Source organism: Pleurodeles waltl, chromosome 3_1 (genome assembly GCF_031143425.1).
Source record: "Pleurodeles waltl isolate 20211129_DDA chromosome 3_1, aPleWal1.hap1.20221129, whole genome shotgun sequence".
Taxonomy (NCBI): domain Eukaryota; kingdom Metazoa; phylum Chordata; class Amphibia; order Caudata; family Salamandridae; genus Pleurodeles; species Pleurodeles waltl.
In genome coordinates, this window is record NC_090440.1 from 862,742,530 (window position 1) to 862,757,300 (window position 14,771).

The 14,771-nt window shown below is 44.1% G+C and overlaps 1 protein-coding gene across 6 annotated transcripts in view; it reads right to left on the minus strand.

Moving 5' to 3' along the window:
* DLGAP3 (DLG associated protein 3) overlaps positions 1-14,771 on the minus strand; it is a 1,018,817-nt gene that overhangs the window by 107,568 nt on the left and 896,478 nt on the right. For 3 of the 6 annotated variants that reach the window (XM_069223793.1, XM_069223790.1, XM_069223789.1), the window contains one exon: positions 10,200-10,434. In XM_069223793.1, coding sequence (XP_069079894.1) covers positions 10,200-10,434 — 235 coding nt within the window. Of the gene's footprint in view, positions 1-168; positions 1,522-10,199; positions 10,435-14,771 lie in introns of those variants that run through there. The other 3 variants (XM_069223791.1, XM_069223794.1, XM_069223792.1) reach the window with 3 other exon arrangements.

Genomic DNA, 14,771 nt, shown 5'->3' on the forward strand with positions numbered 1-14,771 from the left:
TAAAAGGATTCTCCTTTAATTGAAATAGGCCCTGACTGATATATGCGCTGTGCTTAGCCTAAAAGAGAGCAGCGAAAAGTCACACTGACATTACAGGTCAAATGCAGAGTTTTGTGTTTGTAAATGTATTTGCAGTACATACTATCTCACTGCTGCAGATTGATTTATCAAACTTGATTAGTTTTATTAGCATAGAACAGGTATTGTGTGGGTCATCAGAAAACCATGAAATTATCAATAAACCACAATTTAATTTTCCGAATCTGAGACTTAGGACATAAAAAAACACACATAGCCAAAGATGTCTCACCAAAGCAATTTTATTTTCTAAAACTCATGAAAAAGACCCGGTTCAGATTTACCCGTGGGCATCTCCCATGACTGGCTTTGGATGCACCCGTGGTCGCCCGCGGGGGTGACCTCTCCGGCGCAGTGGGCCTGCAAGACGGCTCCCAGCCCAGGTGGGTGTATCAGTGCTGGCTCTGGCCATGGTACTTGGCATGGATGAGCCTGTCCTGGGATCCTGCAGAAAGAACTGAGCAAAAGAGGAGGGGAGGGTCGCTGAGATAGAAGAGACACGTGTCCCCCGCGGACGGGTCAGACCACCACGTGCTCGCCTAGAAGGGCCAGCTCCCCCGGGTGGCCCCCTAGTTTCTGGGATGTGGCTCTCCTGAGCAGTTATCCTCTCCTGCCTCCTTCGTCTCAGTTCATCCCTGATGTCACCAAGGACGCCTAGCAGTTGACAATGAAGTTCACGGTCCCTAGCCCTTTCCTCTCGCTGGCGGGTCATCTCTTCCTCCTTCATCGCCAGCTCCTGGCGGTATAACTGATCCCTCAACTTCTCCAGCTGCAGAAGGCGGTGGAGACTAGCCCTCCAGCGAGCTCTTCTGTCCTCCTTTGCCCTAGGGCGACCAAGCCTACGGTGCATCGCTGTGCCCGAGCCTTGATCTCCATCTGGGTATTCAGAAGACACGAGGGACTCGTTCACACTGCAGTCACTACGCTGTGAAGACGCATACTGCTTCTCCAGCTGTTGGTCATCTTCCCCATCATCGTCCTTTCGATGGTCCTGCATAAGAGGCCACACCATACCACCTGCTAAAGACCCTAAATCTGTCTGCTGGCTGTGGCAATCTCTTCCAGACTGGGAGGAGTCTACTGACTCGGCCACCCTGTCTGAAGGAAGGATGTCTGAATCACTCTCTTCACCCCACCCTCCGTGTGCAGATAGGTAGCACAGGGGATCTTCTGAGGAGGAGGCCATAGGGCCTGGGGATACTCGCCTAAATGACTGCTTGACCTGCCTCCCTACTGTGATAGACATTCTAGCCTCCTCTTTAGTGCCTGACCAAGGTTCCAAGTAAGGGTTGATGATCATCCCCTGACAGCGGCGTCCATCCACTTCCTGGTCCTCTGTGTCTCCCTCAACAGACGTCGTACTGTAGGTGACCAGAGTTCCACTTCTCTGAGGAGGGGACAGTGCAGACCTTGCAGGGGACCTTTGGACTGGCAGTGATGAAGCTGCAGAAGAGAAAAACCGCAGTTTAAAACTCATTCGTGCGGAACATCTTCAGTCACAAAGTCTTGATGATTTTCTACGGTACATTTAGCCTGTGACCTATAGCGGCCCAACTCCTCTGCTACCACTCCAGCCTCAGTGTCACATCATCTCAGATTCTTACACTAGGCCCCGAGGGTTTGTTGTTGAACTAAGGGTAAATTGAAAGACTGCCCTATCTGACGCTATTTTTATTTCTATTGATTCATACTGAGACCGAAAGTACCAACTATATGTATGATTGTATCTCTTTGAATGCTATATGACTTCTGCTTTTTTGCATAAATACAAGAACACAATATGCAGGTGCCACGTGCGCAGCGCAGGTACATGGCGCAGCTCGTGACATTTTGACCCTTCTGCTGACAGAATGTGCAATGTGATATCACAGCATATCACACATGAATTCAGAATTCCTTTCTCCCATTTTATTCTCAGCAGGGCTGAAAATGTGGTTGCCATCGCCTGTTTGTGATATTCTGTGACATTCTGCAACTTTTTCTATGGTGGTTCAGAAATGTCACGTGCTCCGTCGGTCTCTCTTACTATTGCAGAAGGCCGAGCGGATGCTGCCATGGACTGGTGAGCCCTCAGTGCTTTAAATGGGCAGGTACTGTCAGCCTCTGAGTACCAGTACTCCTTACGTTCTCAGGGATGCCCACCGGCACTCCGCAGCAGCAGGCCTGCCATGGTGGGACAATGCCGGCACTTCTCTGAGGGAAGCAGGTACTGCGAGACAGAGAGTACCTGAACTCCTTACTGGCTCCATTTCAAGCACTGTATCGCCGTGAGGGTTGCCTGAACTGCTCTGCCTTTTGCCTCTGCTGTGTTCACGGATTCCAGAGGGGCCTTGGCTATGGACATCAAGCCTGGAGGGAGCAGACCCTTCAACAGAAGGTAAAGAGGAGGGCTGCCTGGAGTCATGGTGTCTGATGGAGTGGCTGACATGGCATGGTTGGATGTCCTTGCGATAGCTGGGAGGAAGCCTCATGAGCACAATGAAGAGACCATGCTAGCGTCTTGCACACTGAACATTACTGAGCGATGAAAGCTTATACGCATCACAAATTCCAGACAGGAGACATGCATGTAATCCACACATTGCAATGGATGAATTACTTTACATACAAGCTAAATTCCAGCCAGGACTATGCAGAGTTGCAAACCCATCCTAAGCTCAAACAATCCCAATGAGGTGTAAAATGGCAGGTGTAGTGTTAAGAACAAAGCAACATCATTATTATTAAGTCCGTTGGGCTTACCTGGGTCTGGTTCGATGCCTTTCAGCTCGCACTCAGTGTCGGCATATGCAAGAGTAGAGGCCACTCTTTGGTTCCTCTTTGAGGTGTGGGAGACAAGTCCTAGGCTGGCCCCTCCATCGGCACCAATGACGGCAGCCCTTGTGTGAGAACGTCCTCTTTACAATCCATCGAAGATCCCGCCCCTTTGTGCTTGAGGTGCTCGCTGCAAGGCGGAGAATAGCGGAGGCACTTGGGGCTCCTCTGGATCTGTGTCCACAGCTGTTTTGATTCATTTCTTTACTGTTAGTATTGGTTTGTCTGCATGGGGCAGAGTCAGTTCTAAAGGTTTCCGACTCACAAGGCGATATAAGCGGCCTCAATAACAATTTAGGCCATGTGTTTCTATTTTATGGTAAGAGAAATGTATGTGCTTTTTTTCTTTTCTAACTAGTGTTTTCAAGACCGAGCTGGTGCCTGAGGCTGTAGGGGACAGGGGAAGTGAACCCCAGATGTTGAAGGAGCAGTCAGTTGTCTACTTTGCCAAGTCTCACTTGAAGTACGTTACAGATTATGAGTAAACAGAAGGATCAAGGTCAACATTTTCATAGGGAAAGCACTCAACCACCACAGAGCGAACTCTCCTTGGGCTCAAATGTCTTTTACACGATTGGGTAACCTGGTATTGTCATGCTCTCTGTGTAGGGGAAAGGGTGGTGATGTATGAGCGAAACATGGTGCAGTGTGTCAAACCTTCATGACCACGTGAGCCAATTGCCTTTCTTGGCACACACCTGCAGTGTTTCCTCTTTTTATTCTCTTTGAATTCTCTTAGATGAGACATGCTTAGCCTAGGTCTTGCAAGGCAGAAAGCATGCTTAATTTTCAAGATAACCTAAGTCTGTGTAAGGAATTTCTTTCGCTATTTTATGTAGTTTTTGCTGATATCCTTGTAGCCTGCAATAGGCCTTGCTCACTTAGCCCAACAATGGATGGGATGCCATAGCCTTAGTCTGTACACCCATGACTAACATACAGCTAGGAAAAAGCCTAATGTAAAAGGCTTTTTGCCATTTCTCTCAACAGTCTGTACTGGGGATTCATTATGTTTTATGCTTTTCTTACCCACTATGTCACCCTTCCTTTTTACATCTCACAAGGATTTCACTCATGCCCTCTGCATGCAGGAGAGCCATACCTAACAAGAGCACAAGGGGATACATTGACAATGCCAATGACATGAAATTATGACCAAGCCCAAACACGGACTTGCTCATCATACAGAAACAATTGAGCGTGAAGGGGGCATACACACAGCACAAAGGGTACATGCATAAATTTGGTGTATTGCTTCATGTCATGCAAATACAATGTAAACATGTCACAGGTCTTTGTTTTGCAAGAGAATTGCTCCCGCCTTCAATGGACTTTGTAGCAGACCATGACATCCTAATAGTATGTTCTGATCATCAGACTGCAGGCAACATTGTAAATTAGGTTTATTTGCTACAGGTTAAATGAAGGACAATCCATCAGCAACAATAAGACCAGTCTTCAGAGGCCTGAACCCATAGCGTAGGTCACGTGCAAGTGTAATGCGATAGTACAATATATAGTCGAATTTGGCCATTCTGAATTTCTCCCTTCTGTTTGAACTCAACGTCTCCAGACAGCATATACATTAATATTCATAAATCAAAAAATCATAATTTATTGAGTGGCTAAACAACTGAACTTTTCAGGAGACCCGCAGAGTTTGATATCATTTGCCTCAGTGCTGTGTTGTTCTAAGCTTTCTGTTGAGTCGCAATTGGCCTTCTTATAAGAAATAAGCCGGTGGACGTTTATTCTACTTCCAATGGTGATGAGTGTTGTGGTCAGAAACTGGGTGCTGCCTTACTACAATTAGATGCATTAGACACAACTGCTTGCTAAAATTACACCAATCCAAACAGGATGCTAAAACTTCTGGGATGCATTAGGAACACAGATACAGCTGTCTTCTGGGGAAAATGCCAGATAGAACATGACAAATCTACCTGTACGCACAAATGGGAGAGAAAAATAGGATCTAACACCTTTTCTTAATATTTATACCTAGTTGTTTCTTCTTTAAAAAAAAAACATAATGTAGATCTCAGTCAGTCTTAAGGGGTTCCTACAACATTGTGTGCACCAAAGTTCAACTGGTTATGCCGATTCATAGGCAACTTGATGTGGTGCTTTGTAAATAACAGGACTGAGTTAACCACGATTTGCTCTGTGCAGGCACAGAGGAGCAGATCTGAGAGGTCAGTAAAAATTCCACCTAGTCTTGGAAGTATTTTGATCCACCTCTCACACAGCATGTGTCCATCTGTAGCTTTAAGTATTCTGGGGATTAATAACTGTATAATTCTATTACTAATCTTTAGTATTAACAATGAGTGCAGCAAATCAAATGTGTTAGAATATTTTCATCTTAAAATGTTCAATCCTACAAAAAAGTGGCATATCTGCTGTTAATGATACACGTGTACAATAACGTATAGCTATTTAATCTTCTTATCCACTTTTATTAAAGATACTCTTTCATTCTGAAAATAATCTTAATATTAATCTGAGTCCCGCAAATTAGAATTGAGTCATGTAACAAAAGTTCTCAAGACGGGTTCCTGGGCGTTTGTGGAAAAAAAAACTGATTACTTTATTTTCAGTGGGTCATTCTGTTGCGGGTCACGATGCTGTGAGTTGGCTGGGAAGGGCAACAATTGGTATTTTTCAAAAATATATTTTAGGTTAACTGGTTGACACTGTATGTAAAATTCAAACTTTTTGTGGCACAACAAATGTTATTCTTCTCATCAACTCCTGAAATCAGATCTTCGGTCGGGATACTAATATTAACATGGATACGGTTGCACTGTGGTTAGGTTCAAATCCAGGCATCAAAGTAGTATCCTTTAGTAGTGGTGGCACAGAGATTTTAAATAATTCCTGTTACCCACAACATATGGCTTATGGGCAGGAGTTGCAGGCAAGGGGATATTGGCAGGGTAAGGGAAAATAACTAGCCCTACTTACTAGATCCATGGTCAATAATACTATTGGCACACGAAAATGCAAACACTTGCACAATGTACCCTTCAACCAATCATCTATTCTTGTGAAAGACCTGTGAAGACTGAATTCATAGATCATGACTGCATTCAGAGTGGCCAAATTGGCTGACCCATAATCAACTTTCCAATGAAGCTGCTGGTCTGGAACATTGGACTAGATGCCAGAGCCTTCTTGATGTTCACAGGATGAGCACCCTATTTCACAGTAAGATTGTAGGTAAGTCAATCAATATCAAATGGAAAGAAGAGGCTGGGCGTGGGCTCAGGCGTGCACACCTATCGCCCTGCAAGTATTTAAGGTTTGTGGTAAAGCTTAGTCTGACATTGGAACTCACAAAATGGTATTACTCGTCCGGCAAGTGAAAACAAGAAGTGTGGTAAAATATACTTTTGCAGAGGGACGAGTTTGAACTGCTTTAGGCATTGAGTAAGCACATCCAAAATGTACTATTACACCACCTGCACTGGTAATGCCCATTTGAATTTTGGGAGCTGTTTATTGCGTGGAAACCCTTTTAGTGTACATTTGCAGCCATGTTTTGAACGTAGACTGTGATATGCCTCATAAGAAAGAACAAAGCAAAACTTTTAGGGAGCCGAAATAAGGAAGAACCAAGCGTTAATTCACATACATGGCAAGCATTGTCACTGTTTGTAATAGTGATATAATCATTTAAAGAAAGTGAAAACAGGCATTTCTCCACACAAAACATTCCCAAAAGAGGTTGGTTATATTGTGACGTGCAAAGAGTTACAGTGGTAAGCACACAGTAGCAGTGAAATGAGACAATGGCACTGAGATGACAAGTAGGCAAAATGATGTTAAAGCATCAGCAACCATCACACCCAGACATCACCCTTGTGGAGGGCCACCTGACTAGGCTGCCACGTGTGGAGACTGTGGAGCAGCAGGAACTTGGAGGCAGAAGTTCTGATCACTCCTATCAGGAGTTGTCTGATGAAAAAACACTGTAGACAAGTTGGAGCTCTGCCCATAACGCATTTCCAATGCCTTCCTCCTGTTGCCTTTCTTTACTCTGCCCCCTCTTTGCTTTGGATTGTGAAAACGACCCAGTGCCTTCCTGCAGCATTGCTTTTGAGCAGCATAACAGGGACATACATGTTTCTTCGCCTTGCAATAATGAGGCAATGAGGCCTGTTGAATGGATAGATGAATGTGGGCGTCATCAAATACAGATTATTTGTGGAGGCACAGCTGAGCCTCGGCCTAGACCCATGCTAATAAGGATTCTTGATGCTTGAAACAAATCCTTGCCTCTGGGGTGCAAGCACTTGTCTCCACCTTATCGTTCCCACACATCGTGTTCTGTTCATTGTAATGTATACCACCCTCTCCCCGTCGCATCGTGTGCACCTTCCTTTGCCACTCTCTTTCTGTGAATAGGACATTCTCTCATTCAGGTGTGCTGGATTCTCTGCCCTTAAACGTCCTGTGTGGATACTCTTCTATAGCCTATTTGCTTTCTGCTCCATCCTGTGTCTGATTTATTGTCCATTTGTAGAACATGAATAATGTTTGCATCCCTTTTGCTGGTGATTTTCTGTACTCTTCTCGTGTGTCTGCTGTATATCACCTATAAATGTGCATGTTTTTTCTGTCATTCCATCGGTATGATTACCAGCCCCACACCTACTTTTCAAATAACTTGATTTGACCAAGTACGAACTGTAGGTCCTTTTGCTACCCTCTGTTGTGACATCCCACCTACCCCAATCTTTTCCGTACTTGAATTCTTGCCCCTTCCCAGGTGGGATTCACTTTTGTTTTCTACTAACCCCATTTCTTGTCCTCTGATCTTCTCAAATGTGCATTTTCCATGCACCACCCACTGATTCATGTACTCTGACTGTGTGTGAACATCATGTTGAAACTACAGAAACAATTTTGAATGTGTTTGTCCGTATTTCAATAATATTGAAACAATATATTTGAAATTGATAAATTGCATTTTTTTTCCTTTTTCTAATTTTGCAATTAGGGAATTCCTTCATACAACTACTTTAGTCCCCTTCTACTGTCCAATAATGTTGCCATCCGTTTTATCACTGCTCTGTATCTGACTCAGTGTTCCTTTTTTGCACATTTTTGGCTTTTTCTTTGAATCTCTGTGTTTCTGCCATTCAGACCAGCTGACATTTGTTTCTGCTTCTTCTACCACACCTCTTCGTTTTTAGGGCTAAGAAACAATTACAATCTTAACAGTGGTGACTTTGTTCAAACACTGACTATTAAAAGTTGTCGGTATATAGATTTGAGTAGAAGAACATGAATTGCTAATGCCAGAGAAGGAAAAACAAACATGCTTGTCTAAGCAAGGCTGCCACCAGAACATTCCCAGATGTGAACACTGAAGCTGCCTGTTCAGGCAAGGGGCTCTGTAAATCAGGTCATATCTCAACCCCTTTTATTCAACTCTAAGAATTGCCAAGCTGACTTTTTAGGTAGGCCAATCTGTGTCTCTGGTCCCTGTGGCATTTAATGCCTTGATTTCCAAACACTGAAGGCTTAAAATGGGTATAACATGGGACCCCTACTTGATCATCAGTCCCATTGATTCCCATTGTGTTTTTAACATTGCCAGCCTTGCTTTCACATCCAGTTTACAAACCCACTGTGGCCAGTGAACACATCACAAAAATATACGGTCCTAAATAGTGGAGGCCATAGGGCTGAAGTCACCACAATTTTTGCAAACTTATTTTCAGCGCCAAATGCGTACTTTTCTAACTAGATTTAGTGCTCCGTTTTCTGGCCCGATCTATACAAGAGGTTTATCATTTGTGATTCTCATAATACCATGCTGCAGTGGCTGGCTCACTTCATTATTCTCTGCCTTTAGTTTCTCCCTGACAGCCAATGCCAGTGCGCGGGGACAAAATGGAGGACATATCTTGGAGGTGTCTGTGTGATAAATGAATGATGAATAGGAATGGACAGAATGGAAATGTGTTTCGAAGGACGTGCTCGGGATGTGCATAGTGGAAACAGGGTGATGGATTCGAGGCAGTGAACGAGGGCGATACCGTGCTCACCTCAAGGAAGAGGGGGAGGGACCAGGGCAGAAAGCAAGGGGGGGAGTGAGCAGACAAAGTCACAAGTATTAAACAAATGATGAGTACGAGGAGAAAGGGTAGATAGCTTCAAAATGGAACAAAAAACAAAGAAACCAGGAAAAGAAAGAAACGAAATCTGAAAGGAAATAGAAAAATGAAAAATAGATGGAAGAAAAAAACAAAGAAAGAGAACTGGAAATGAAAGAAGGGTGAAAAGGAAAAAACGAAGGCAAGCAAACTAAGAAGAGAACGAATAGAGGGACAGCAGACGGGAACAAACTAACATATTCGCAAACAAAAAGAAGGAAATATTTGACATAAAAATGAAAGGAAAACTAAATAAAGCAAAACATAAAGCGTGAAATACAAAATAGAAGACAGAGAAAAGTGAAATGCAGAAATGTAATTGGAAGATTAAGGATACCGAGACAGAGCGAAAGGAGGCGGGCCCGAGTCATGGGGGAGACTGTTAGAGCAAGGAAAAAGCAACCGAGAGGACCTGGTGATAGAGAAAGCCCCAGGAGTAGTACTCAAGAGAAAGAAAGCATCGGAATGATAGAGCTCGAGAGAAAGTAGGTGTGGATGAGGAAGAGCATTAAAAAAGAGGGAAATGGAGAGCGAAGGCTAGAGAGAGTGAAAACCAAAGTGAAAGAGGGAGGGGAGAGTGAGGGACGAACAGGAGCGAGAGAGAACGCAGGCCAGTGTGTGTATCTGGGAAAGGGGCGCGAGAGAAACAAAGGCAGCAAAGCGGCGGAGTAAAAGAGTAGTGAGAAAGAATTTGTTGGAGAATGAGAGCATGCGAGGTGAGCGGAGGTAAATGAATCAATAGGCGCCTGTTCACGGAAAGCAAATCAAAATGATAGAGACGGATAACTGGGCAGATGTTGCTCGGTGTAAACCGGGCGGACGATGACACATGTATGAGTAAATGATGAAGAAGAGAGAAGATGAAAAGCCCCATGTCTTTGTGAAAAGCTGTAACAGGGCCTGACAGCAGCGGCTCTCGGGGGCGCAGACTACCGGCAGCGTCTAACCGCAAGAGAGCGGTGAGGCACTCGCCAGCCAATATTATACGAGTAAATGACAGAGACAGGAGATGAAACGCAGGGCGTGTGGCTGTTGTGACTAGGGAGTTGCACGCAGGCTGGCAACGCTAGGCCTCGGCTGCCCGAACTACCAGTAGGCCGCAGTGAACATCTCACCCCAGGAGAGCGGTGCTGTACTCACAGGCGCCAGGCTTCAGGATGCTGCTGGACATGGCGGGCCCCTGCGGGCCGGAGATCGAGAAGACGGAGATGCAGTCGTCGTCCTGCGAGCAGCCGGCTTGAATGGCGCGGAGGTAGCTGTGGCTGCGCATGCGGAAGCAGCCCGGGAGGTCCAAGGCCTCCACGGCCTGCGACTCCACCTCGCCGAACACCGACTCGCACACCGACTCGAACTGGTGGTTCAGCTCGTCGCTGATCTGGAACAGAGAAGGGACACGGCCATGGGAGTTTGGGCTTAAGGGTACAGGCGGAGGGGGACTAGCGCACAGGGGGAAGAACATTACAGTTTTCATGCATGCATACATTTGCAACAGTGCTGGAATTAGAAAGCATTCACTCAGGGAACCTATGCATTGGGGGTCAACTGTGGGAGAGGAAAGGGTGTGCAGTCACGAGGGGCGCAGTCTTGAAAAGCAGAATCTGACAGTCAACTTGTACATTATTAAAAAAATATATGACAAAGAAATTGGCAACAAGGAAGTAAATCTGCTCAATTAATGGAGGTGAGTGAGTCACTGAAAGTTTGAGCCAAGCGCGAGTCTGAAGCCTGGCTCTGGCTCAGCGCAAGGTCCTGTTGGGACCTCGAGCCCAAAGCGAGACTAGCTTTCATGTGGCTTCTGCCTCCTTTCCACTACCCGGTATGCGGTATAACTGCCAGAGCTGCTGACTACAGAGCTCGGATCCAGATCTGAGTCTCAGCATCGGTTCAACATCACGTGATTCTGGGTTTAATCGCTCTTAATCTTACTTAATCTCCCCATGCCTATAGCAATACATGTGCCCAAGTGTAATTTAACTCATGCTCCAGTACCTTCGGGTCCAGATTACACTACACTTTAAAAACTGCAGAAGAATGCACTGAGAGGTAAAAACAAAGCCTTAATTTAGGAAAAGCCAAATAGATACCCATTTACTGGTTGATCTGTACAGCGTTAATCCAGAAAACATGTTTAAATCTTAGTTTCCAAGTTTAAATTGTGTGATCCGAGGGAAATATTTTATCTGACCAAAACTCTTTTTTCTTCATTATCGCTTAAAGCAAGTATTTTCTACTATGTGAGTTCAGACTACCAAAAATTATAATTTTTAATCATAACTTGTCAATGTAATGCTATAATGTGTCCTACTAATATTAAAGTTTCCACATGTTAAAGAAATACACTTTTTTTAGGTTGAGCGTAGCAGCCCATAAGCGCTGCTTTCCAACCTGTTGTTATCTATCCCATGGAGTTTAACCATGCCCATCACTTTCATTGGCTCGTGAGCTTGCCTTTGAAAAATCCATGGATGTTGTTCGTAAATACTTTACGTTTGTCCCGCCTTGGGGTGGTTTTGTTTGTGCCTTGGGGACTGACCCTGTTACCTAGATAATTACATGATTGCCGATATGTTTCACTGTGGGTTGCTACTTTTTTATTTTGTCTCTCTCCTTTGCGTCAGTCTCATGGAGGACAAGGCGCTTACACGTTTCATACAGCGTGAACTCGTTCGGCACCCAAGCTCTGCAAATGTCACTACAGTGCAGTAATCAAAGCAACGCTAAGCTTGATTTACAACAGTAAACATTTTACTAAAGTAATAAGAGCACCACACCCAAATAATTAGCATTCACAATCAACAGAGTTCACAGCATAAATGAACTCCTCTAACCTTAAGAGCTTGCCACAGATAACTTCTTCTGGTACCTAATGCTGGAAGCCCGATCACGCTGGAGCGCTAATGAGAACACTAGAAGAAGGTGCATGGATGTATCCAGAAGTCTGTTTTTGGAACACTAGCTCGCCTGAGGAGCAAACTGTACTGTGCTATTGTTCTACTCCTTTAAATGCGGTGCGCAGGTACGCAGGCGCATTAACATGACAGGGCTGAGGAGTGGGAAACTCTCTACCGAGGTCTCTGTCGTCTGAATGGAAGAACAACTATGTGTAGTCAAAAGTAGACGGCAAATGGATTCCTTACTTTATGATGTCCAGCTCAGAAAATGCTAGCAAAGGAGAAGCCTGAATTGAACAGCAGAGTTGAGGGTGAACTTCACTTGGATGAGAGGGAATGCAGTATCCTTTCAGACCCAAATGTGAGGGAGTTTATAATACTAATGTATTAGTGGCATGCCTCCACACAAAAATATTGCCAAAGAAGATTGTTTTGTGGGCAGTGAATTGCTTTATTTCTGGAGTTGGGTGACTGTCTAATTGATACCTGGCAGTTTGGTTCCTGTAGTCTTGTACTTTGCATAGTTGCATCCCTACATTTTTGTATACCTGTAGTTTAAAGCTAAGTATGTTTAGCCTTTCAGAAGCTCCACGCTGCATAACCAGCTAATTCAAACAAGGATGGAAATGTATGTTTGTTATAGTGCAAATAACAATTTCTAAACTTTTTTTATATTATATGTGATAACAATACAGCACGGCAGACCATAACTTGATGAATTCCTTTTATAATCAATATCCGTTATGAATTTCTCAATTTCCTTATTGTTGCATAGCAGGAGTGACTGCATGCTTATTCGTCCATGCATACTTTTTGTTCCTAAAGTAGATTAATGTGGTGCCTCAAACTTTCACTGCTTTGGATTGAGAGGTCGATAACACACATTTGAGGTCTATATAGGAAAACCGTAAGTCATGTAGGTAGACAGATACATAATGTAAATAGCTAAGCTTGCCCTTTAGCTATGACTGTAAAATCAGGCTATATTAGGGATGTTTATCATAGCCCTTCCTATGATGACCTGGCATTTTAGTACAAATTTTTGGGGTACAATTAAAATTATTAATTGCCTTGCCGGAAATGTCTTCTGTACCAACTGCCAAGTAAATATGTTTTGCACCTGGGAGTATTTTATGTTTTAAGGGCCTTGTTTAAAAAAATATTCCAGTAGGCCTACTAGCCCTTTAGTTATATGCAGTGCCACTGGAAGTATGTGGCAGAAAGGACCGCAATATGTGGCAAGGTTGACCAATTAATGTGGCAAAAGATGTCCAGTTATGCATTTACAATACCAATAGCTCCAACTCAAGTAAATGCAAGACCTATTGCATTGCAAATGCTTGTTTAACTTTGAAGAGACTATCATATTTTACATGGTTTGTTGTATGATTTACATAATGCATATTTTCAGGGTTCAGATCGTGCACAGGTTTTGAGATCCGAGCCAGAACCGAGCAAAGGGTCTGGCTCGTCTCTCTCTTTTAATATGTTGGTCAGTCACCCTCGACTAATGAATTGATCACAAATAGGCTGCATTTCAAAATATGTTATGGGTTAAGGCACCTGCTGCAAGAGCTTGGTGTGCCTACCAAATTTCAGTACCTAGGTGCTACTGAAAAGCACCAGTACTCTCCTATTATACATATTGCACTTGTGCTGAGAAGTTCAGGTACTCTCTCTTTTAAATTAAAGAAGTAGATATACTCAGTAACTTTAAGTACCTGCTCATTTAAAGCACCAATGTATAGCCTTTATGATTTATTGTCTCTCTGTGTGTGACATAAAGCATTCTGACATTCTACACTGGGCTGATTAGCACTATAAAAGAATTACCAAATAAATTAGTAAGTATATATCTGGCATTCTTATAGTGGGAGCACATTTCTCATATGGGGGGTTGAACAAAGTCACAAACCTAACTCCAAATCATAGTTTATCTTAAGTATTTGTAGCGCGATAACAAGCTGTGTGTCTTTGTTTCCTTCCTTTAGATTGGCGTCTAGGTGTTAGTTTCCATTTGGCTCCCAGCCTGGATGTTACTTTAAAAAAGAAGGGCTGATGGCCCTTTAAGTTACGTCCTTATTTTGGGCCCAGCTGGAAGAGAAAAGAAGAAAGCACCCTGAACACCTGCAGGTTTCTGCTCCCAAGAAAAGTCAGTCAACCTATGGGCACTGCTGAATTGTGTCCCAGTGTCGGAGAATGACACCAGGACAAATTCAGCATTTGTCACTGGGTCGGCTGGATACCAGATGGCTCAGAAATAGCTGCTGGACCCGAGATACGGCGAGACCCTCCTCAATTACTGTATTGATTTGAAGGCTGTCTTAATTTACCTCCACTGAGGTTACAGGGGCACAAGATAGATTTATCTCAGAGTTTATATGTAGAGCATCTCAAGGATGGGCAAGCACCTGCACCCACAACTATCGACTCCAAGTACCACGCTCAACTAATAGGCCATGGCTACTACCTTCTCACTCCACCATTCCACCTGCCCTGCAAATGGTCCTCTCTTGCTGCAAAACTACAAGAGCAGCCTGCTTAACGTCCTGGTACTGTAGCATTCCAATGAGATCATGCAACCACCAGGACATCCTTCCTCTAGACTCCTTTGCCCTCCCACACATCACCTCCTCCTTATCTCCTACTAAGTTACTCTTCCCTTCCCCCACAAGGAAATGTCTGTCCCCCTTACACTTGATATTCCTTCCCTCCCACTATACCACCCTCTTTGCACTCACCGACCAATATTTTAAATGGGCTGGTAATTCAGGTACCAAGTACCTGCACTTCTTTGTTTGAAGAGGGAGATTATCTTCAC